The following is a 26,164-nucleotide window of genomic DNA, read 5'->3' as shown; positions in this document are numbered from 1 at the left end:
GTTTCTGTTCATTTACGTTTCTTTTCATTTACGTTCTTGTTCATTTACGTTTCTGCTTCATGTTTCATTTGCGTTTTCTGTTTGAATCCATGGAAGGCTAGATTTTCTGGTGTTGTTTCCTTTTGAGGACGAAGCCCAACTCTCTTTGAGGTTTCGTTTGTAATGTGGTTTCCTGGCAGTTTTCCCTTCACCAGTTATCCCAATTTCGTGAATATTAATCAGTGCACGCTTCGTGTTCGATTAATTGCCTCTGAGCCTAACTTGCATTCATGCTTAATGGACGAAGGGCTAACTGGTGTATGTGGTGCCTAATCACGTATTGAAAACCCTAAGTTGATTTTCGCTTAGTAAATTGAAATAGGGTTGGATTAAGTGGTTGACTGTTAGGGACGAATTCTCCATAACCCAGGATAAGAGAGTGGCTTCTGAATCAGAGGAAACAACCCGTTTTTAATATTAGTAGTTTCGTATTCCATTTTATTTGTTCTGCTCTTTAATTACCAAACAACCAACCCCCCCATCGTTACTGTTACTGCAAGTATATTATGAACATTTGGCTTGTCACTGCTCGTTGGGAAACGACCTAAGATCACTTCCTAGTTACTGCATTTTCATGTTTATTTGATTCGGGTACGGCCTCGATCACAGACCAAGGGTTATCTGAGCCCCAAGTGACCATAAAGGAAGAAATGGAAACCATATCTAAGTGATTTGAGGAACTTGATGTTTGTGGTAAAGTAACTTTAAAGAGTAAATTTCAGAAAATTGCATACCTTGATCAAAACTCTATGTGTGCTCCTCCAGAAAAGGTTAACACTAAAGGTGCACAGAAAAAACTGATGAACAGAAACCAAAGATCAACAAAGCGTGATCCGTCTTACTGGGAGTATGTTGATGCTTTACATTCTGTGCAAAATAGTAATTCTTCAGTGAAGCGTAGTGCATCATCTTTTTACCAGCCAATTCCAAGAAGGATGTTAGTCGCTATTCAAGAGTTAATTTTATGTTGAATATTTGCAAGGAAATGGCGCCTTACCTCCAATTTATGGTTCTTTTTGTAGGAATTGTACATATTTTTATGTTTAGTGTGATTTTATAGAGTAGATACTCCCATTTTGTGAATTAATGTTGAAACCACTTCAGTTTCAGGCCAAAAGAAGAAAAGGTTCAAGTAGCTGATGACTCGCTCAGTGAGGCAGATCCGCTCAGCGAGTGGCATCCACGAAGTAAGGCATACAGCTCGCTTAGTGGGTTGGGAAACCCTAGATGAGGATCAATCAGAGATGTGCTCGCTCAACGCGCAACCAGCCCGCCCAGCGAGGTCATTGTCTCTTCTCACACTTAGCACGCCCAGTCTCGCTGAGCAAGCCTTCGAAAGTTGAAAGGTCTAAGAGCCTTTAAAACACTGAAGTTGGCGGAAATAAAACATAGTTTTAGATAGAGAGTCGAAAAGAGAGCACTAGAGGAAGCTGAGAAGACAGAAGGAAAGCAACAAAGAGAGCTTAGGTTGTAGGAGACATCCTCAACCAGCCTTTGCCATTTTCTTTCACTCAAAACTCATCATTTCTTGTATTGAGAGTATATTGCTTGTAATGGAAGGCTAAGCCTCTTTCTTGGGAAGTTCTGCTGAAACCTTGATGTAACACTCTTTCACTATCTATTTAATTTTATTTTTGTGTTCATTGCTTCTATCTATGCTTATTTTACATGTTTGTGGCTTAATCACCCATTTGTATGTATACTTAGGATTTTTAGCATTGGAAAATGATTTAAAGCCTTAGAACTTGGTAGAGAAAGCTAGAAATTTTTATGTCTAGGAATGGAGTGCAGTGATCTAGTTCATATTATGTTGTAGGCTTAATGCAACTCTTTTAGACTAAGTTTGTTGAGGGGTCAAGGATGAAGTTTAAAGAGGGTTAGGCTCATTCACTAGAGGGATCCTGGTTTGAGTAATTTCACGGCATAAGAACACTAGGATAGAAAAATACATTTTAACATCAAGAAAAATTCAGTAGAACAACCCAATGCTTTTTACTTGACTGTTTTCAATTCCAAAATTCTAGATATTTAGTTTATATTCCAATAGACTTTAGTACATAATTCAACTTGATATTTACTTTACTTTTAATCCATACAAATGTTTGCATACTGGATGTACTGTGTCTAAGTGAAACAAATTCCCTGAGGATACGATACTCGGTCTTACCGTTTTATATTACTTGTGCGACTCAATACACTTGCTGAAGAGCAAGAACAAAGGACCATGCCAATATTGGATCAATTTCAGCCGTTTATACACGAGTTCATTGACAACATTGTGGATGTCAAAGCTGACGATAACTGTGGATATCGTGCGATTGCCACTTTATTAGGTATAGGTGAAGATTCTTGGTCCTTGGTGTGCAACTATTTGCTTAAAGAACTTGGCAAACGGTCATATGACTATATCAAGCTCTTTGGTGGCACAGACAAATTCGAGGAATTAAGGAGGTCCCTACTTGTTGATGGGTTATCCATGGTATGTAATTTGTGTTTTGCTTTTGAAGAATTAACTTTAAATAAATGTGATGTGTATATTTGTTTGATTCATGTTACTACGGATAATTGGATGGATATAAGCGAGATGGGATATGTCATTGCATCAAGGTATAATGTAATCCTTGTATCGTTGTCATTACAACAAAGCATGACGTTCTTTCCTCTTAGAAGTCAACCACCAACAGATTCTTCTGTGCATCGCATAATATGTATCGGTCATGTCTATGACAATCATTTTGTTCAGGTAGATTCAAGATAGTCCTATTTTTAAATTTATGCAATCATTTGTGTTCTTTTGACGTAAAATTGTTTGTGCATGTACAACAGGTTTATTTAAAAGACCGTTGTTCTTTACCGCCTCTGGCATTGTTATGGTGTAGGAATTGTCATCCTTAGGCAAAGCAGTGGCTAACTCCATATATTAGTAGAATGCAACAATACAGAAATTTGATGATGTTGAAAAGAGACTATGTTAACATAACTAAAGACTGAACATGTAGGGACCTATGGCCAACTCCATAAGTCCTACATTAATATATAATTGTTAGGCTGCAAATTCACATAATTGTCAGTAGTTTTGTCACGTTAAATTTAATTAGCAAAGGTGTAGAACTTATGGATATACTGTTACCTCATTACTAGGATTACCTAGTACGTTTAACGGTTACATAATTTAAAATAATTTGTTAACGTTAACCCTAATATTTAGAGAGATAAACACAGACTAAAAATTATAAACCAAAATAAGTTAACATTTACAAAATGTTTGGAAAAACCAAAATATTATCAAATACATGAAAATTATAAACATAGTCGAAATATTAAAATATAAAATGGATGATGCCTATGGCTGATCCGTGCGTCGCCTTTGTCGCGACCTGACATAAACATTGCCATCTGGTGTGACACCCTTAGCGATCCTTATGTTGTCTTCCATGACCTCGTGTATTTTTGTGCCTGCAGTGACTATCCTTAGGTTGACCAAACGTTCCAACCTTTCTGCAATTGTTTGGCAAGCCTCTTATGACATTGAAAATAACCCATAAAGTATTACAATAAGTGAACTAAATGACATTTGATAAAACATTAAAGCAACATTATTTACCACTACATGTCTGGGCTGCTCCACATCAGAAGGGGCATATGCCGGTGCTGCTGCTGGTGCCACTAGGACCTCAGGGATATGTGGCTCCACATATGTGTCATCCTACGTCATGGGTGGATGTCTGGTCGGATCAGCAGGTTGTGCTGGTGTCATGAACAGATGTGAAATCATGAAGAACCACTGTATGTAATCTGATGCACACTGTCCTGGCACAATACAAATCTGCCCCATTGCTGCAAGATAGTTAGAGTAATGCATCCACCTGTCGTTAATATCTTCAAATGATAACATGGAACCCGTAGTTAATGGAGGAAGGTCTGAACATATCCAAATTGCCGCACCACCCTCTCTGGTCGGTGTCTGACGACAATGGGACCCCATCGTAGATGACCTGAAAAGCATGAAATCAAATCAAATTCCTGCACTGCATGGTGCTCACCGTAAGGCATCCAACAATCATATTAATAACATAGTCCAAATTAACATATTAAAAACATATTAATTACCTGTAATAGGGTGATGTAACCAGAAAGCTATCGGCCGCCACTCTTACAAGCATCATTCAAATGATCATACATATGCACTAGGGCGAAAGCTCTCTATGCATAGCTCCACTCTGACTAAAGTCTCGAAAAACGTCTAAAAAAACAACATGAACATGTGTTGCACTCTTGTTAGCAAAAAGAGTGCAACCTAACAAATGCAGCAAATAGGCATGAGCTGCAACAGTCCAATGTCTGGCCTCACATCTACTCTGATAAATATCTCATAGCCACGATAGGCATACGTATGCCCCATGACATTATGTTGTCTCAGCTCTAGCTTCCTCTCTAGAGACTTCAAGTAACTCCACCAACATCAAGACCGCTTCGTCGACATGCAGGGGCTCAAAACTGTGGAATGCGCCAATAATTGGAAGATGAAGCAGAGACACCACATCATCTAGGGTGATGGTCAGCTCTCCAACAGGAAGATGAAAACTGCTAGTTTCCTTATGCCACCTCTCGACAAAAGTGGATATAAGTCCTCGATCGCCAGTGTCTACTGAACATGCGATCAAAGGACTTAATCCTGTGATAGCGACTAGCCCTTCAATTTCTGGAGCAGGCCTCCCAAATTTCAGAACCTTCCTTCCATGGGAGGATAACTTCAATTCAGGACGTTCCTACAAAAAAAAAAATCGACAACTTATAAAAATAATAATTAAAATTATGACAAATTTAAATAATAACAATACTTACCAAATAAGTTTAATTTAAAATTTTAAATACCTCATCATTCCATACGATGACTGCAACATGGTCACCATAGTCAGTCAACACTGATAGGTCACGCGGCCCACCTGGAAATCCCTCAGCATCATCAATAGCTTCTTCAGCATGTGCATGTACATCTTTAGTAAGCACAAAATCATCCTCAGCAACAGGGGCAACTTCCCGTTGCCTATGTGTGGATGTTGTAGGCATTCAGCGCTGGGGAACATCATCTGAATCATGATGATCCTCTCTCCCTAGGGCTCTACCTATAACCCTACCTAAGGCACGACCTAACCCTCTAGTTTTAACCATAATCTGCACATTTTGACATACATGCATTTTTTGGTCAAATTCAATATTTACTATTAAAATAAACATAAACAACTACAAAATTTATAGCTACAAATAATATATGACTATTTTTCATTGAAATAAAATAAAACCATTTATAACTATTTCATAACAACATATATGACTACATAATTAAAACACCAAATTCGTAAATAAAATAACAACTACATAATTAAATAATATATGACTATTTTTCATTGAAATAAAATAACACCATTTAAAACTATTTCATAACACCATATATGCCTACATAATTAAAAACACAAAATTCATAAACAAAATAACAACTACATAATTAAATAATATATGACTATTTTCATTGAAATAAAATAAACATAAACAACTACAAAATTCATATATTTACTATTACAATTTAAAACTATTTCATAACACCATGCAATCATACATATTATTATTTAAAACACAAACAATACCTATTTTTAAAACAAAACTAACAAATAAAATACCTATTTAAAAACATTTTTCAAAACATAAATACCTATTTTTTATTTTTAATTAAAAAGGGTCATACGGATCAAGTTGATCTGTATGCGTTATACGGATCATATAACACTTACGGATCATGTTGATCCATACGAACACAGAAAATGAAATACGAAAATGCAGCCATTAACGGAGATGAGAAGCTTACCTCGACGGTGGAAGAGCAAAACAGAGCTGCAGGTCCTTAATGCCGACAACAAACCACCTAATGTGTGGCAAACGAACCTCCAACGAAAGCAAACAACGTCGGGAGGAGAAGAAGCTCGAACGTCACCGCGAAAACAAGCAAACGGCGCAGCAAAGAAGAACGTACGGATAACATGAACAGTGGAGTGTTGGGTGTACAACTTTTATATTTTAAATGAAGGGCATTTTTGCCCATTCACTTAAAATTCTGGGTGCTCCAGCAATAATGCTAGGTGCAACTAGCAACACCCATGATATAATATTTCATTGGCTTGGCTTCAAAGGTGAAAATGGATGACCCACTGCACATTTGTATTGTTTTGTGTGTTGGGCTCCTGTGCTATGTTTATTGCAATTGTTTCAACATTTTGTAACCTTGGTTTTGATCCGTCTTTGGCGCATCTTGTGCTCAAAACTGGTTTTAATAAATTTAATCTTTTTGTCTTTCAATTTTTTTATTATGCTTGTGTTTTTCTTTCTGGATATGAGAAGTGGGGTTCTATTTTTGCATTTTTTTTTTTGCAGTGAAGGTTTTTAATCATCATAAATAATGTTTTGTTTTTTTTAATGTAATTTATGGTGGTTTTTAACCTCCAAAAATTATATTTGAAAATTTCAGTTTAAAAAATTTCACCTAGGTTTGGATTCGTCCAAACTTAGCTTCTGGTCAAAAAGTTACACATTTTTATTTTGCGAGGACGAAAATAGACAATTTTTTATAAGGACTAAAAATGAATTTTGAATATTTTGCGAGAACGAAAAACATATTTTAACCTTATTAATAATCACTAACTTGTTATTGGTAATGTGAAAATATTAAAGTCTTACTATGCACCACTATCAATAAAAAACACAAATACTTAAAGTATTTAATAAGGACAACCAATGCAAAATAATTAAATATTACATAGAGACTGTAAAGTGTCTTATAAAAAACATCACCAATTTTTCTTAAAAATGATACCTTATTGGACCAGATGGAATAATAACTTACCTTTAAAACGTACTAGTTCACCCTGATTTTTGTTTATAGTTGCAGCTAACATTATCTTGGTGTGGCTATGTTGAAGGATTATGATTTGAATTTGCAGTTCTTCCAAAAGTCTTCCACAGAAAGTGATCAAATGAGACCAAGTGACTCGGACCCAACTAACAAAATGAGACCAAGTATTTAAATGTATGTGGCTTTGCATTGGATTGCCGAGGTCATTTTTGAACATTATAACACCCAGAGTTCACTACTAAAATATCCTTTCTTTATGACAAACATTCTAAGGCGGTTCCCTATAACCGCCTTAGAATATGCCTTGATGGCATTTTTGTAAATAAAGCGAAAGTAACTACGTCGATCGTGGACACCCGTCTTTGTAGTTACGGCGCGATGGGTGTTTTCATAATTTACACCCTTCCTTCTACTACAGTGTCATTAGTAAACCGCCTTTGTATGTTATCGATAAACATACAAAGGTGGTCTTGTCCCAATAATTGTCGTTGTACAACAAGAGTGCCTGCACGAGCCACACACATGAGTGTTCCTTTTGCATTCGCGCCTGCAGGCTGATTCGATCATCACTTCGAAATCTCCCATTGACACAGTGCTAGCGCTTGCCCTAGCAGTAGCTTCTCTCCTGTGTCACACCTTCTTCCCTTTGTCGTGCTTCGCGCTCCTCATCCCGAGAGGTTTGTGCATTGTGTCGTCTTCTGCCTGAGCTCTCATCCATGTCGCTGATGTAACTTGCGTTACCACTAACAAAGGTCTTTTCGAGGTTAGCTTCTAGTAAAATACCCCTTTTACAATTTTAACCAACAAAAATACTTTTCAAACTTTGGAAATTAGGCAGATAACGTGGTTGGCCAATTTCGTAGAGTTCGTAAACCTTCACCTCACACTCAACAATCTGACTCCACTTCAGGTAGTTTTTCGTTTTTTAAAAAAATGATTTCAATTTTTAAAAGTATAATCATAAATTATGTTGATTGATTTGATTTGCACGCTGCTGCAGCAGGGGTTAAGAGCATTTGTTAACCGCAACTGGGTATCCATAGTAGAAAACAAGTTAGAAAGCTTGGAAGGATTTGAAGGACTGAGTAAGCTCACTGTAAGTACCTCTGGGTATTATTTTGTTACTTTTTAGTTCTAGTTTAACTGTTAATCCAAACCTATTTAAGTGTACTTTATGTTTGACTGGCTTAGTAAAATATTATTAGTATATTCAGTATCAACTTTAATGGTTTATGTGTAAAAATTAGATTTTAGCTTCTTTGGTGCTCTTACTGGCGTGTTAGTTGTAAGAACAATTGCACATATGGTTTCCTTTTAGCAGTTTGTGTCCCACTTGGTGAAATGTCATCAAGCTTACCTTTCTTGTGTTTTGTTTTACTAATATGCTTGTTCCCTTTATTATATGATTTATCATCATGTACAAGTTTTGAATCAGCAGTATTCATTATAAGTTTAAGCCGTTTTGATTAAAATATCATGGAAGGAACTTTCACCTGGTATTCAATTCGTATTCCTGGATTTGACCTTGGGGCTCCAAGTATGTTGCTTTTAGCAGGAGAACTTGGAGGAATTAGCTGCCTATTAGATTCGTGCTCCATAATATTGTCATAATCCTTGCCAATTGATTTCATCAGCCAAGCAGCATATGCAGGTTAACTTGTGGCTAAAACTCAATCAACATTTAAAATAATAGAAAGAAAATGTAGATTTAGAAAACAAGTTCAAGAACATGCTTCACAAATGAGTTACAACATGTATAGGGAGTTCCATTAATCACACATATTTCTGAATGAGACATGATCTTCATAGTAGTCAAAGAAGTTCACTTAGTTGCTTGTTTTATTGTGTTTATAGTGTCGTGCTTTTTGTCTTATCTATTGTTGTAATTGCAGAGGGATCACATCATCAACTTCGTTTGCTTAAGATTATTCGTAGTGCTTTTGTTAAGGTATGACTCATTTCACAATCTCAACAATTTTTTGGTTTTTTGTAATTAAATTATTAGCAAGTGTGTGTGGTCCTTGGTTGGGGTTACATTCTTAGCATTTAGGAAATTATTAGACTGAACTTTTTTTCCCCAAATTTTGTGTTTAACATAACATTTTATAATATATGAAACAGAAATCATGTTTCTCTGTTAATGGTATCAAAGGATAGAGTACATGCATGGTAGTCATTGAAATCTATGCTATTTTGCAACAGAAAAATTATTCCAAACCCTTAAGCCTCTAGCCTCAACATCATGGTCATCATTTCTAGAAGCATATGATGTTCTGTATCTTCCACCAAATTCTTCTTTGTTCCAGTATCTAATTCTTCCAAATTTTTTTTTCTTTTGCCTCTTCAACTTCATATTCTTTATCTGCTGCATCCTCTATCTCAACAATGAATCGATCTAGCTCTTCGTGATCACTATCAGCTACTGTTCTTGCCTTAGCAAGGTGTGCTTGTGGAAACTGTGAGAGCACCAAATTCACAGTGTTAAGATCAGGCCTTGTTGGGATGTCATGGTTGGTGCCAACCTTAATTAGAGAGTGATAAATGCCTAAGGGATTTGAGAAGAGGTAATGACTAAGGAGAGAAAAGAAAGAAAAAACTTGTTTCAACTTGTGACTTGTTCTAGGACCTTTAATTTTGGTTAGTACGGTCGATGATTTGTAGAGGAGTAGGAGAATCTTACATTAAGATATAGCTAGAAGAAGAAATAAAAAAGATTGTAAGTCAAGTAGATAGAAAGTTATATAGTACTACAAATAAACCAATCAACAATTTCCTTGTATTGTATTCTACTGTATTGCATATACGTTTGATGTATTTTAAAAATATAAAACCTAAAACTTCCACACACAATATCCCTCATAATTTGCACATGCAAGATCTCTTCTATTATAGTTTGGAACACAAAATATAAAACAGAACAGAGTGATTTAGGTTTTTCCCTAATGACAAGATCGGAGACAACTATTAGGCCAAATAGGGCAAGCTGATTGGACAATGTAGCTACTATATATAAGTTTTTGTAATTTAGCACTGGTGTACTGTATCAGTCATATCATAAAGGTATTCATTTAGTGCATATTTGGATACCAAGTAAAATCGATTTTACTCTAAAAAATTATGGTGAATAACTGAAAATGGAGAAGCAAGAAATGGAGAAGCAACGTTACATATGAGTGAGATAAATGAAGGAAAGAGAGAGAAGAATGCCATGGAAGTTGTGTATTAGATGTATACTATAAAGTCAACAAAAAGTACTAATAAAATTGTGGATGCTGAAAATTCTAAGAAAATTCTCACAGTGGAAATATCACTTTACAAAAAATGTTAACAGCAATGTAAAGAAGGTGGAATACCTAATGATCTTAACATTTTCTGAGAGTGCAGGGTTCATTCATGAGGTGTACTACGTGGATAACACAGTTACAAATTAGTAACCACTTCATCAGTTATAGTCATGAATGAAGTCAATTTTTTGTTCAAGTTCCTACTTGATTACCGTGTAGTGAGACAACTGCTACTTGCTAGCTAGATGGAAGTGGTTCTACATTGTTAACTAAATTAATCATATAGGGTGTGTTTGTTTTAACGTTTGTCCATTTTCCAATGCAGTTCAATGTGACTAATAATTGGGAAAAAGGTTGGATTGGCGTTGAACGGAGTTTTAGACGGAAAAACAAACATAGCTATAGTGATATGGTTCAACCAGAAAGAAAAAAACTTGAAAAATCTTGTTATTTAGTGACTGGTAATGCTAGGCTGAGTGGTTTTTGTTCTCTTCAAATTAGAGAAATTATTAGGTGGTCCTACACCATATAATTTAGATTAATCTATACATGACATGAAATGAAACATTGTTACTTTTTTCTTGTAAATTGAAAATTATTAGGTGGTCCTACACCATATAATTTAGATTAATCTATACATGACATGTTCATTGTCTATTTTTTTAAAAATTGTGGTAAGGGGTTAATTATGTTTTTATTTGAAACTAGGGATTGGGAGGGGGTATACACCAACAACCTTGATGACAAAGATACTACACACTAATGTAGGCCATTTACAAACATCTATTTTAATTACTAAGTTAACTCACGAATTTACACTAGTTAATTGAACTAGCAAAATTTATAGAAAACCTTTTTTAGATTAGGATGTTCTTTATTTTAGACCTGGTGAGAATCTTTCTAGCCTAAATAGCATTTCAAAGCCCCACTTGAATTAGTGGAGTGGTGGTCCCCCAAGGTTGAGCTTGTGTTCTCTGTTCACGGTCTGGAGGAGTATGAAACACGATATACACCATAACAGCCTTATTTAAGTGGGAACCAAAATGATGTTACTTACAATCCTCATCAAATTCTTACTTGTTTCCATCATAAGAGGGAAGTAAAGATATTTATTATGAAAAAGTTAATTATAGTTTCAAAATACTCATTTATATACTATTCGACAGTGGTAAAAGATAAACTATAATTTTAGTCTCAAAAAAAGATACATGTGTTACTTAAAAAAAATAGTTTTGATAGGATAAAACATGGATTTTGCATTGAAGTGGGGGCTAAAACCAAAAACGTGGGTGTTTAAGTCCCCTAGTTTGATGGATCGATCCTCGTTAGCAATTTGAGATGGAGGCAGTGGAGCATAGCAGAGCAGGGCTATTACTGTCCCCACAATCCACCCAAATAGACCTCATTGCGCTAGATATTAACTCCTTCATCTGGGCCACAATGAGGTCCACCAGTGGGGGAGGAGGTGCAGCTTCTGGGAGTTGGACCCTGCTGTGGCTCCCACTGCACAAGCTACCCATCAAGTAATTCTTCTCTGATACATAACCAGTAATTTCTATTAGGGCAATATTGACAGAATCAAATACAAGCTTTTGATTAGACCTCTTCTGCCTTCGCTTGGCCTGGTGGAGCTGTTGAGGCTCCGTGTCGTCGAGATTGGCATATTTGTCCCTCAATGATGGATCCAATGGGCTTTTAAGGGAATGTCATCTTGCGTAAAATGAGTCAGTTTGCACTTGATCATCAACTCCAGCAATTGATAGTAGTTTGTCAACAAAGACGAACCAGTCTTGATCCTCTACCTTAGGGTCTAAGGATGCCAATGAGGGCTTCAAAGGGTATGGACTTGCCACCTCTGCACAAGAATCGTCCCATGAGAGGGTCCGAGCTATTGATTCTATAGGTGGTCATTTATCAATTAAATTAGACTTTAGAGACAGTCGTGATCCTACAAAAAAAATTCACAATCAGGTAATAAAACAGTAAAGAACACAAGAAATATCAAAAAGGAACTTACTGAAATAGCAATGATAAGGTGAGAGAAATTGGACTGGGCTGACCTTGGTTTTCACTTGAAATCCCAGGCACCATGGGCTTTCACAGAGTCAATCTAGGCTGTAAAAACAAAACACAACTCTCAGAAACCTCCAGTCTATTTATTTACCAATTTTCTGTAAAGATATAACATTTTACTTATATGATCCTAGGACATTTCGTAATCTGCAATAACAACAAATCAAATAGGTTGTACTGTGTTGTACTACTAATGATGACTGAGAAAAGCTATTTCTATTATTTATCAAGTAGCAATTAGAATCCAATGACCTTCATAACCAGGTAAAGTTTTCATTTGTTTCACCATTCCAGCAGTAGCAAAAAATCCAAAACAATTGCTCAACTAAATAGATTTTGCTTAAATAGAATCTACTACGACATGATCCAATGACACGTAACAGTAAACCATGCATCCTCCAACTCATGCAAGCATATCTATAGTACCATAAGTTTCAAGGGACTAATTTTATTAGTTAGGTAGAGAAGGCACAGACTAAGTTACATGGAAAAATATTGGTACAGATAAAAAATAGGAAAGAGAAACAACAATTTCCATTCTTTCCCTTCCTTTGCAAGGGGAGAGAGACACAAGGGACTGAGAGGTGGTGGGAAATTTAGAGGGCGTTAATGAGTGACCTTAAGCCACTACGTTAATCTCATGTGTCTTCCCAGGGCTAGGCTTCAATACCACTATTCGAGTAGGTTGAACTGGAAACTTGTCAATTTTTTGACTAGCTGGGAGTACGCAGGACTGTATTTCTCCCATCCAGCACCAACATTTGCTGGTTTCTTAATCCGTTTGTCATTTTTCTTCCCCTTTCCACCAAAATTTTCATTGTCAACCATCTTCGAAGTTCATAAAGATTTTGAGAATCCAATAACCTGACTAACAGATCATTATTGGAACTTAATCTATTGTATTGCCCTTTTAAAGTTGGAAACAATGAACCTGAGCCAATATTGCAGGTCTTCTTCAATTTCAATTGAACTTTTTTGTTCTTTGTTGCATGGTTTTCTGAATAAGCTTGATATGATGATGAAAAATGAGGCACTTCCATGCCCTGCGAACATAAGATCATGGAGGGATAAAAAATTATGCTGACCAGCAATGTTCCATATTGAAATCCTTGTATCCTCATCCTTGAAAGATTTTATCTTCATTCCTGCTGTCTTGACAGCCTGCTCCATTGTGGTTAACTTTGTTCTGACTTGATCGAAGTAGGAAAGTGATGAAGCGGAGAAATTTTGTGATATTGAATGGCAAACTGTGGTTTTTCCTTAAAAATATGAAATTAAACTATTAACTATGGTTCAATCCTACTCAGGTATTACAATTATAACCCAAACTTGTAACCTTCTTCATTAATCCATGCAACATTTAACAATTTTCAACATTCCTTATGTGACATAAATCTCCTGCCATAAAAGTATGAACTGCTTGACAAGAAACTTAAGGAGGAGAATAGCAAGCGTCAATATGAGGAAGATTAATTTACTGAAAAACCAACACTAAACGTCGACCCACCATCCCCAGTGGTAAGACACTTGAAGTGGAAGATCGCCCGCACAAAGCGGTATAGCGAAATGACGTCTGAAGTGGTACACCAAATTGAAGACAAAATTGTGAGTTCATGTATTCTTTGTTTATTGTCATTGCGAAATAATAGTTAGCTAACCTAGTCAACTTTATTTTATTCAAATTTGACAATCGTATATCCATGCAGGATTCATTACAGGAACAAGCAACATAGGGGAGTTTTGTTCTGCATGGGCGATAGGACATACTGAACATGGCCCTTGGCCGACCTGAGCATCCAGGTCGTGTTCGCGTCGCAGGGACAAGTGTCACAATAAGCCAATACTTTGGCCAAGCCTCACGTGCTTCTAGAACATCCTCACCATCGATCAGCCAACAACAGTTGGCTGAAATCATCGGTGGAATTAAGGATGAGATAAGAAAGGAGGTACAAGAAGAACACAAGCAGCAGCAAGAGGCTTGGATGAGGGCAGTTGAAGAAAAATAGTGGCAAAATATGGAGATAATGAAGCAAGAGTTAAAGCAAGCACTGAAAATAGAGTTATCTCATATTGCATCACACCGGTCAGCCCCCATTGAGGTGCTAGAAATACAAGCTCTACTTGCGCGTGTCAGCACAAAGGGTAGCTGTGCTGGACTTGACGGAAGTGGATTACTTAAAGAGGTTTTGAATGTTGATGACGATTTGATGGGCTTGTTCGTAGTTATTAGGGAAAATACTGTGCTTGCGAGCTTGGGAAAAGTGTTTGAGAATTCATCCACCATACACAATGTTCGTTATGCAAATGACGTTGTTAAGGTGAATGTTCATCACACTGAGGTCCCTTTTCCTACATCAGAGGTTCGGATTCTTCAGCAGGCCATTGGCACATTCGTCGCATGGCCAACACATCTTGTGAGAAAAGTAACTAATGAGGTTAGTTTTTTTCTCCTATGAATTTGTTCTATTTGTTGACATGCATAATTACATGTACACTAATTTATATTATCATAGGTGGTCGTGGGACCCGATAAGCCTCCATTGAACTTTGTTGGAGAGCCGAACAGGTTCACATCTGTGGCCACAGATGACCCGCTGGGAGAATTGGTTAAGAAGTCGTATGTGGTTTACACAAAGCCAATGGAGTTGGCATGGGACGAGGCAAAATTTGGGTTACCTAATTCCACAAATGGTTTTTTCATCACACATGCAGATGTGATTGAAATAATTTTAGGTGACAAATGTTTAAACATATCTATACTGCAATTGTGGATGATGTAAGTAAATCATATTTTGTGATGGTTGTCATATGGTATTGTCCACTCCATATTTGTCTAAGAATATTGTTGATTGTGTTTAAAACAAGTTTATGAATGATTGGAGTACAAGCATTGGTTTTGCTCTAGTGTATGGTTTCCTTGAGCCCCAGTCTATACGCTGCACAAAGGACACGCGTGAAGAATGTCAACTGTATATAGAAACGTGGGTCAAGGAATCACATCGACAAGTCTACTTAGGACCTTACTTCAATCAATAAGTCTATTCATATGGTTGTTATCAATGTGTTTGCATTAGTTTGATGGTGAATTTCATGTTGTTGACTTCAGGGCACATTGGCAACTTCTTGTGTTATGTCCATGAGAGAACATTGTAGTATGGTTCTGTTCTGTATGGAGAAAGCCTGATGTTCACATTAAGTTTGCAGTGAACAAGTACTTTGCAACCTTATTCAATTTAGCATTGGTCATTAGTTATAGTTTACTAGTCAAAACATTACATGTTAACTACGTCTTTTGTTATTTTCAAACTTAGTGCAATGAAGATAATATGCAGTAATTTCCAAGGCAAGGACAATGCACCTCCACCTCAATGGATTGAGGCTAAGGTATGTCGTAATCCCTATATTTTTGAAAATTTGAAAAAAGAATGATGTTTCAATTGGAATGACCCAGCATTTATTGAGCGCTTATATTGCATGTAGAGCCATGTACAACCCGGAGCATATGAGTGTGGATATTATGTGATGCATTGGATGTGGTGCATCGTCAGCGGCGGTTTGAAAAATGAACTCCACAACGTATGTCCTCTATTAGACTAACAAATGAATTTTTGTAGTATGAAATCGTACCTAAATGGTTGATGTACTAACTAAATTTAATTTTCTTCCCCTTTGTAGTTTTTTTTCTGATGGAACACCATTAGACACTGACACCATCATAATACTACGCAAGAAATGGGCAGCCTATTTTCTACAAGTTGGAAAATGGATGTAAATTAGAAAAATTTAGATGACATAGGAACATTAAGCACCTTTGTAAAATTTTCATTCATTAAGACACATCATTATGTCTGGTCATGACTTTTAATTCAACATCGTTACATGATTATGTGACTTGTTTACGTTATTACTATGCACTGATTTTGGGTTGCGTTTTGTATTGGTCCCAATATAGGATTAGTGTTTTTGTTGTGCAACTCTAATTGTATGCAGGTCAGCGTTCAACATCTTCCTTCTTGGGTCCTTCACTCCGCCGCAACCTTCTTGTTAGCTCTTTGGCAAGTGTACCAAATCGCTCGTAGTAATAATTTATCGGTAAGCCAAATGTCGTACCACAGAGATTTTGTTGCACTTATGTGAAGTACTTTTCAGTTTGTAAATTGTAAATTTAGTAAATATAATCTAAATCTAGCAAGGGATAAGAAATTTAAAATTTAAAATAAAAGATAAAGATAATAGATAAGATAAGATAAAAGATTTAAAGATAAGATTAAAAGATAAAAATAGAAGATAAAATATTTAAATTGCGATAAAGATAACTACTTCTACAAAATTCAAATAAATAAAATCTAAATCTACTAAATCTAAATACTTACTCCTAAAACCCAACAGTAAAATAAGGAATAACTACTTCTAAGAAAAACCAACAATAAAAAATAGGGAATAAAATCTATATATTAAAATCGCTAAAACCTGACAAGTCTAATTAGCCTAGATATATGGATTCTGGATTTGTCTGTTATCAATACCAGTGAACTAATTCTGTCCCACATCTATCCATCTACTTGCCCCTGATGTCTCATGATGACAAGCCTACCCTAATTACCTATCTTCCAAGTGCCCTTTGCGAAGACTCAATAACTAAGATGCTTTAAGATTACATTCTAGATGTTTGCTAAAGCATGGGCATTGAGGCATTAAGTCATGCTAACCCAATGATTTCTTTCTTTTATTGTTCTATTAAGCGTTACCCTCTCCCGAGTGGCCTAACCCTTAAAACCGATTCACGCATTCATTCCTTATCCCTAATTAGGCTTTACCCTTTCCCGAGTGGCCTAAAGACTAACAGAAAACAAAGTCCGAGATGCAGAATAAGCAAGAAAGAAAAGCAGATAAAAGAAACTGGAAGAAAAACCCTCTAAAAGATAACCTGATAATTTCTTCCTTTTAGTGTTCTCTTAAGCGTTACCCTCTCCCGAGTGGCCTAACCCTTAAAACAGATTCAAGTATTCATTCCTTACCCCTAATTAGGCTTTACCCTCTCCCAAGTGGACTAAACCCTAACAGAAAGCAAGTTCAGAGATACAAGATGTAAAAAGAAAGAACGGTAAATAAATATAGAACCTGGAGGGAATTCCTCTTTTTATTGATAACTCTTGAAATGCTCCATACATCATTGGCTTTTTAGGCCTGCCAGGCCCTAGCTAGGGGGTTTAGCCACTCATAGTCATGAGGGCTTTACAATGAGAAGGGGGTGAAAGAAAGATAATAAGAATATAAGAAAAGGGAAGGACAATGAGAGAACTGAGTGCCAGAGGTCTGAAAACTGAGCTCTCAGGAAGTGTGTTTGTTTTCCTAGGTTGACCCTCTTATTTATAGGTGCAAACTTGGGCTTGGGCTTTTTCTGATTTTCTTCTTTTTTCCTTTATTTCTGCTCCTTTTTTCTTGTTGTACCTCCCTTTTTCACATCTGCAATCAAAATTTGAAATTAATTAAATCTTTCCAAATTAAAGCATAAATAACTGCTAAATAATTAATTCTAAGTTAATTTTAGACCGATTTTCCACTATTAATTCACTATTATTTAGCAGTTATCACTTGTCATACCTTGGTCCTTCACTCTGCCGCAACTCTACTTATATGAAACTGAATTTGAACCATCAAAGAAGCCTCTCCTTTTCTGGCTCAATGGAGGTATGTGATTGTTTGCTATCAAGCCTGTCACACGTCAACCACCATTATGATATTATTACATAGTTTTCCACTTTACAAGTAAGGTTATAGCTAGATTAGAGATCCTATTATCTTGATATCATTTCATTTGATTAATTTGTTTGCTTGGAAGGACCCAGATGCTCCTATATTGGGTACGGTGCAGTTGTTGAGATTGGACCTCTTATAGTCAACAAAAATGGGGAAGGACTACATTTCAACACACAACTCTAATTATCTTCAACTAAACTTCGATGGGGTTGTCAATATTAAAATATCTAGCCGGTGCATGATCAAACTACCTTGTCCAATTTTATACATTTCTTCATCCACAACATGCAGAACATTCAGAAAATTCTCAGATATCTACAAGTCTAATTAATATGTAGCCAGCATTATAACTATTAAGAATGGGATTTTTCTTTTGTAGCCAAAGAAAAATTAAATATTGAAGTTAATGATCACTAAAACAAGAAAAGTATGGGAGTTAGTAGTAGGAACTTACCTTCTTGGAATTATAAGTTTGCATTCTATCTCTAGCTTGTTGCAACAGTTCTGTACCTAATTGATCGACAAAAGTTGCTTTAATATATTAAATTTTAATACCTGAATGGAAACAGTTTCCCATTTCTAAACTGTACATACAAGGACATCATATTTGTTTAAATTTGATAAAAGAAACATAAGTTTATTTGCAACTAAACAATTTATTAGAATCCTTCTTTATTAATGAAGTCCAAAAATGATTGAAAAATATTTCTGGACAGGATCATATGGGAAGAATAATAAGTCATTCATATATTTCTCAGTATAATTCCATATTAAATATAGATTGACAAACATGTCTTTTTCCTGTACTTAAAAGGGTATATATCTCAAACAAAGAACTTGGGAGCAGTTGGCCTGCCAACTTATCGAAGTTTCTCATTGGAAGAGATTGAATCAGCTACAACTATTTTGACACAACTTCTTTAATGGGTGAAGATTCTTATGGGAAGGTATGCTACAATGTCTCAAATTATCTTGCATATAGAGGAATATTGCTTTAGAACTAAGTTCATACAAAATCAGTGGTTTTATTTCCTCTCATTGACTGGTACAATAGACTGCATCACAAAACTAATTTGATCATGCAGTCACAATACAAAACTAATTTATTATATATGGACATATTATCACCAAAGAGATTAATTAACTAATTAAATGTCAAAAAACTTTTCCACACACTCCAAGCAGGAAAATATAAGATAGAATTACAGGAAATACAAATGGATAAGGATATTGGATTAAGCAATCTTCGTATCCATATTTGCATCCTCGTGGTATCGAAGTAAATGCCTAAATGATCAAGAAATTATTTGATAGTCTGAGACCATATCTTAGAATTTTGATTTGGGCTTAACACTACAAAAAAAAGTTGCCCTCAACTTTCATACTTTAATTTGACATTATCATAAGTCGATGTAGGATCTCCAACATCATAAATTAATGTTCGTATTGCAAGATAATGTTAGTTTTCATTATCCATATTTAATATAAACCATGTAAAATTGTATGACCTTGCTTCTGTTAATTGCATAATGAGGCAATTGCAAGCAAGCTTAGGAGCTGATGAAGAGGGTAGGAGGAGCGCTGTTGATCCAGCATTTCGCAAGGCATGGTTGGATCAATCATTGAAGACAATGATGAAGATTTATGTGAGGTGTCTGATTAAAGAGCCAGCAGATAGGCCATCTATAGAATATATTTTGTGGAACTTGCAGTTTGCATCTCAACTACAACATGCATGGAGAGGGCATTCTCAAAGTAGTGAAGGGTCACCAAGCTCAGAATCTCGAGGGCTACCCTTCCATTAGTGTCAAACCACAAGTTTTCACTTTTTCTATTTTGTATATTTCACTATAAGCCTAAAAGGTTAAATGGTTGCAGATACAACAACATCAGAATAGTACATGTTCTTTATGTTGTAACTCCTTTGCTAAAAAAATCTGTTGAGCTTCTAATGAAAAACTATGTTGTCCAACCTAGTGTAGATTTAACCTTCTGTTTTAAATGTTTTAGCCAATTTTGAACCTGTCATATATTTGATGTCATTTAATGTTTTGGATCTCCAAAAGTTGAAGAAGCAAGTAGGCTTTTTCTATTGATAATATAGAAGAGGTTTAGGGCTGACCTTCAAGGTAAGGTACTCCTAGAAGACAATATGGTATGTTCACTAAGTGACAATTTCTTGAGATGTTTTCTCATCCTTACTATTTTTGTTCATTTGTTTTGTGTTTCTGTTTGATATTATGTTATGTAAAAAATGAAGAGTGCATGATGGTCAGAGAATTCTAAAAAATAATGCATTGATTCTTTAAATGCCATGACACATTAAAAATCATTATATAGCAGGTGGCACAAAGTATGCATTTAAATTTGTATGTTTGCTTGTTAACTGTTGACACACAAATGCATGTACATTATGATGCTTTACTTGTTTCAAGCATTCTAGCACTATTACTTTTCTTTTGTTTCTCAAATCAATTATTTAGTTTATAGATGGACGCTTTAACCAGTTGAGACATGAGAATTAAGTGGCACTAATAGGATTGCTTTATAATGAACAAAATAACTTCCACATATATTTCTTCACATTTCAATGCTAGTTAGCTGATCCATATTTCTTTCCCTAATTATTCTACCAGATCCGATTTAGGTTGTCCGTGATCACAACATGAAAGAAAAACTAGTGGAACAAGGCATATAAGTCCAAAGCTACAATGGAGATCTGTTGTATGAGCCATGGGAAGTATACAACGAGAGTGGATGTACTATATGAGCCATTATTAAATCCTTTTAATGTTTAATGACACATACTGTATTTTCTAGATGGAAGGGAGTGAAATTGTGGCTGAAGGTCCACGGTGTAGTCTTCGTAGTAGAAAGGTATGTGTTAGTATGTTCATTCTTATGCTATTATCAAGTTGACAGTAAATCAAGTTTTACAGGTTTGCTCTTCACTTTGGCAGTAAGTCACCGAGATTATGTATTGTACTTTGTTATTGCTTTCTAATTGACATCCTTTTTATAGGTATACAGTGCCCTGTCTGTGACTATTTAAAGATGTTCTTGCTGAATGTCCCAGAGACTGTGGTTGCACTAGGATTGTAAGTAACTTTGTTTTCTGTGTATGCATGCATGACTTCAAGTAATGTGCAAGGTACTGTTTGCATATATTAAATCTCGATTTATTTTGCCTTTTCCATTTCCCCCCTATAATTTGTTAGGTTCTTCTTCCTTGATGATGTGACTGGATTTGAGATCTCATATCTGATAAAGGTATGCTCCCTCGTTTTTCCTTGTTTTGGCATTTTTAACTGTCTATTTAGATTTAGTTTGATTTGAATGGCATAGTATCAGACAGACAATAGTTTCATTCTTACATTTCCCTCTAATGTCCCTTTCCCCTCTTCATATATCAGTATATCTTCTAGTCAGAAAAAAGAACCTCTAGAGTGCAAAGTTCACTTTAGAGTTTAGAGAGTAAAATGCAAGTGGATTACCATTTGATAACAAAATCATAAGCACAATATAACGTGTTGTCTAGATGTTGTTGTAGTACATGATGACCAATTGACCATATTCCTCTTCTTTAAGAACCTTGAGGCTAGCTAGGTTGTAAATCCAAAAGAAGTAAGCAACCTTAGTATAGAATTTCTGCTATTTATTAGACAAGATTTTTCTATGAGATGTCCGGTCTGAGGGTGAGCAGAAACCTTATCTAGGAAAATCAGATTGATTTATCTCCTAGACTAGAAATCATTTCTTTGAAATTTGAAAATAGTACATTACGCCTTTAATTTTTCTAACTAATGTCGTGAATTTGTTAAATGCATATTCCAGAGCCTTTTAGTTTCATTTTAACTTGGTCTGCCGCTATTCCCTTTAATTTGTGGCTGGCTCAATCAATCACAAGGGCAACTGTACAAGATTTTTTTATTTTAAAGGTAAAATTTTTGTTACACTGTTTATATATCGAACCAATACATATACTAACATAGTTTTATCTTTAAAGGGCCCTTGTCCAAACTATGGTACTGAAAATACCTCTTTCTTTAAGACTATACTGTCGGTTTCAAGTGGCGATTCCACCAACAAAGTCAAATGTGAAAAGTAAGTATAAAACTAGTTAGCCTTGCACTATCCGCACCCTGTCTCTCCATACTATTCATTTTCATATCATTAAACTAATATGATTTATTAATTATGATTCCTCATTAGTTTAACCATCCAAAGTTATATTTTGCCTCAGCTGTGAAACTAAAATGGTGTATGATTCAAAAACAAGATTGATTACATTACCAGAAGGAAGTAATGCTTAAATGGAGGTACATTCATTTTATACCCTGGAATATCATTGCTAAGTAGCTTACTAGCATATATTTTTGGCATATGATCACCTTCAAGTTTGTTTTGTGTCCAGTTAAGAATTTGCAGCTGAATTTTTTTCATAGTTTGTTTTATTTTGGGCATTTTCTACAAAGACATCCTAATCTACATATTATATATACCTACAGGCACGCTTGATACTATTGTTTCTTGCAATTAATGAGATGAGATCTTTATAGGTACAAGCTTATGAAATCATTGTTCTCTATGGGCCATGAAATCATTGTTCTCCATGGGTCGTGAAATCATTGTTCTCAATGTCGCACACCATATATGCTAGTGACATGGAGCATAGTTCAAGCAAAGATTGTAAGTATATTTTAGCTGATCTAAGAAAATTTCAGAACTTCATTCATTATATTTGTATTGTATTACATATAAGCAACGTAGTTTCGTGTACTTATTCAGTAACTAATTTGATAGCTGAAATTTGACCTGGGTTTATAAATTTCGCAAAAAAAATATAAAAAAAGCCCCATTCTACATCGGTTGAAAGATAACCGATGTAGAAACAATCATCATTCTACATCGGTTTACTGATAACCGATGTAGAAACACTCCCAATTCTACACCGGTTTCACCCTCATAACCGATGTAGAACTCTCCCCATTGTACATTGGTTCTCCCTTCACAACCGATGTAGAACACTTCCATTTTACATCGATTTTCCCTTCACAACCGATGTAGAACAATCTCTATTCTAAGACGGGTCTGGCACCATGCCCGTCTTCGAACCCATGCCCTTTAAAGAAGGTCGTTCAACCGATGTTGAATGGCCTAGGTTTTTCAACGACACCCACTACCACCACAGGTCATAACTGATGTAGAAAGGTCCTCAGAACCGATGTAGAAGGCCTTTTTTTTAGTAGTGGTGACAATTAGAAAAAGTGCTACAATATTAACATAATTTGGAAGATTCTAACATATTCTTAAGAGGGTTTTTAGGTGCATAAGTGATATGATATGATAAGAATACTTTTATTTTCGTCTTTAAAAAAATATTAATTTAGTCCCTAAAAATTTGATTTTTTATTTTATTTTTATACCTCCATCTATATAAGTTAAATTTCATTTTATATAAGTTGAAAAAAAGATGACATTTTATTGAGTTTACAATTGGGGCTTGTATGCAAACATGGTATTCAATTGGTTTCATTAAGCTTTTATTTTTTAAAAATGTGATGCTTTTTTAAATTAGTATCCATTTGAATTTTATTTACACTTTCAGTCCTTTAAAATTACAAAGACCATGGTATTTGTAGTCCTTTTAATTCAAAAACCAAAAGTAAATAAAATTTAAATAGAGCAAGAAAGTCATATTTCGAAGAACTCAAAATATACTTGAGTGTATTTTCATTTTAGAGTATTTATATACATTTTTAGATGTATATTTTGGCAAATGAAATCATTTTGGTTTACTTGACTTGCACAAGACATGTCATCTTTTAATGATATTTATTGACTTGGTGTCGGTTTAGTTTAGTTAATTTTGAAAAAAAAAGAGAGAGAAATTACATTGGAACATTTTTTACTGGAAAGTGAGAATTGATTTTCTAACAAAAAAACAAGTAGAGCCTTAAACTCACTGGTAGAAAGTCATTTAGATACTGGGTCTTTTTGTTTAATCCCATTTTTTAATAAAATAAGCAATTTTATACCTTTTAATGTGTTTGTTCAATTTTTTTAAAAAAGACTAGATTTTTTTTCTTATTTTAAGAAGCAATTCTGGGCCCATTTGTTTAAACTTATTATTTTTATAAAATTAATAAAATAAACAGTTTTACTTTTTATTTTTTGATGTGTTTATTTAAACTATTTTTTTCCTATTAAAAAATTATTTTTTAATAACCTTTTTTTTAAGAAGAATGTTTTTTTAGTTTAAACAAACTAATCCCCTATCTTCTTTTTTGGTACATATCCCCTGTCTTCCTCTTAAAAAAGTGTTTTTTAAAAAGAATGTTTTTTTTTTTTATAAAAAAAATATGTTTTAGTTCAAACAAACTATCCCCTAACTAATTAAGTTGAACTAGGTGAACCTTTTTAAGGGAACAAAGCTTTCTTGACATCCATTTTTCATTGGTAATAAAAGGAATCAAAGCCTTAGTTATTTGAACGAAATGATATTTTTTAATGATATAAATTAGCCTTAAAAAATAACTTTATTAAACTCAAATAGATGGAGGGGGACTAAAAATTTACAAATTTGAAGTTTTAGAAGCCAAATTAATGAAACTTATTTATAAAAAAACAAAATTGATGAAAAAGATGTATCTTGCAAGAATTAGTAGCAAGTTTATTCTTTAATTAATCTAAATATATAAAACTTAATTGTATAACTTCTTACAGGAAATTAAACGGTTCGACAAAAGTAATTAGTTTGTGGTAAACTATACGTCTATACGTTAATAAATATTTTTTTATATTTGGCAATATAGATAAATTACTTTTTATCATTGAGTGTTCCAATCATCAGTTCAAGTTTGACCAATAATTTTTTATTTGGAAAAGCAATGGTGTCCAATTTGGTTTTTAGGAAAATAGGGCAGCAACTGTATGTGAGTCCAATTTGGCCTTTCAAACCGTATGTAAAAGTTGGTGACTTGGTGGTTGGTGCCACATATCTAATTATCTTTTTTTTTCTGATTAAACACCCCTAATATTGAAGTGCAAAAGAATGATGATGCACTGATAAGCAATGGACGTCTGCTCAGAAGGCACAATTGACATTATTCTTAGTGAAAAATGTCAATTAAGTACAACATTGGTTCTTTCTTCTACTGTGATAGAGCCACCAGTGCAGCAAACACCGTGAATGAAGGAGCACCTGCAGAAAGGCCAAAGAGGAACCTCCCGAGACCCAAACATTTAGATGACTACGTGTGAATAAGCTTAGCATGGCCGTTAGTTAGTTAAAGGGTCGTTAGTTTGTTGTAACCGCTTGTAAGTAGTTACGTATGAGGTGCATGCATGGAAAACGCTGTATATAAGACCTTGCACGAAATGAATAAAACCAGAGAATATTTTCGAGAAAAAGCTTTAACCAATAGGAGGGACCTTGACCTCGAAACAAGGCACTCAATCTTCTTCTCCTTTACTCACAACAACTGGTCCGACCTGCCCTCGTCCATGGCAGAGCATGGAACCCGCCGCACCACCACGGACTGCCTCGAGGAGGCCATAGCCGCCCTCACCGAGAAACACTCCGATTTGGCTAATAAGTTTGAGGCCATGTGTGAGCGTCTCTCTCACATGTCTTCTTCTGCTCCGCCACGTCCCCAAGTTCCGCGACCACCAGTCAAGCTAGACGTCCCGCGATTTGACGGCCACGATCCGCTTGGATGGATCTTCAAAATCTCACAGTTTTTCGACTACCAGGGAACTCCAGAAGAGGATCGTATCATGGTAGCTTCCTTTTACTTGGACGGCCCCGCACTCAGTTGGTTCCAATGGATGTTCATAAACGGGTTCATCACCTCGTGGTCGGCCCTTCTCCAAGCAATTGAATCCCGTTTTGCTCCTTCAATTTACGATGACCCCCGCGAAGCTTTATTCAAGCTAACTCAACGAGGCACAGTCACAAAGTACTTAACGAAATTTGAGAAGCTCGCAAATTGCATCACCGGCCTGTCCCCATCGGTTCTTCTCAGTTGCTTCATCTCCGGCCTAAGCCCGGAGATACGCCGTGAGGTACAAGCTTTCCAACCCCTCTCTCTACCTAAAGTTA

The 26,164-nt window shown here is 35.4% G+C and overlaps 1 protein-coding gene, 1 long non-coding RNA gene and 1 pseudogene across 3 annotated transcripts; 2 read left to right on the top strand and 1 right to left on the bottom strand.

The window, feature by feature from the left end:
* Positions 1–4,445: 4,445 nt before the first annotated feature.
* On the bottom strand, positions 4,446–5,109 carry LOC114378974 (protein MAIN-LIKE 1-like). Its single transcript, XM_028337549.1, has 2 exons — positions 4,915–5,109; positions 4,446–4,790 (listed from the first exon to the last, which is right to left on the bottom strand). The coding sequence occupies exons 1-2, from the start codon at positions 5,107–5,109 to the stop codon at positions 4,446–4,448; spliced, it is 540 nt and encodes a 179-aa protein (XP_028193350.1).
* A 2,284-nt stretch (positions 5,110–7,393) lies between these two features.
* LOC114378412 lies at positions 7,394–18,844 on the top strand. Of its 2 annotated transcripts, XR_003659325.1 has the most exons (11): positions 7,394–7,706; positions 7,778–7,853; positions 7,944–8,039; positions 8,836–13,905; positions 14,007–14,735; positions 14,814–15,511; positions 15,612–15,684; positions 15,781–15,876; positions 16,291–16,392; positions 17,889–17,991; positions 18,143–18,844. It is a non-coding gene; the product is annotated as an uncharacterized LOC114378412 (long non-coding RNA). The 2 variants fall into 2 exon arrangements; XR_003659326.1 differs by lacking the exons at positions 16,291–16,392; positions 17,889–17,991; positions 18,143–18,844 and adding an exon at positions 15,976–16,284.
* Positions 18,845–20,865: 2,021 nt separating this feature from the next.
* LOC114378411 lies at positions 20,866–22,673 on the top strand (annotated as a pseudogene).
* Positions 22,674–26,164: the final 3,491 nt, after the last annotated feature.

Source organism: Glycine soja, chromosome 12, assembly GCF_004193775.1.
Source record: "Glycine soja cultivar W05 chromosome 12, ASM419377v2, whole genome shotgun sequence".
NCBI lineage: Eukaryota > Viridiplantae > Streptophyta > Magnoliopsida > Fabales > Fabaceae > Glycine > Glycine soja.
Note: the sequence above shows the minus strand (reverse complement) of the source record. Positions and strands in the feature narration are given on the sequence as shown.

Coding starts and splice junctions, on each gene's coding strand:
- LOC114378974 (XM_028337549.1), bottom strand. CDS start 5,109: ATGCCTACAACATCCACACATAGGCAACGGGAAGTTGCCCCTGTTGCT. Junction 4,791..4,914: donor TCATCGTATGGAATGATGAG/GTATTTAAAATT, acceptor CCTGAATTGAAG/TTATCCTCCCATGGAAGGAA.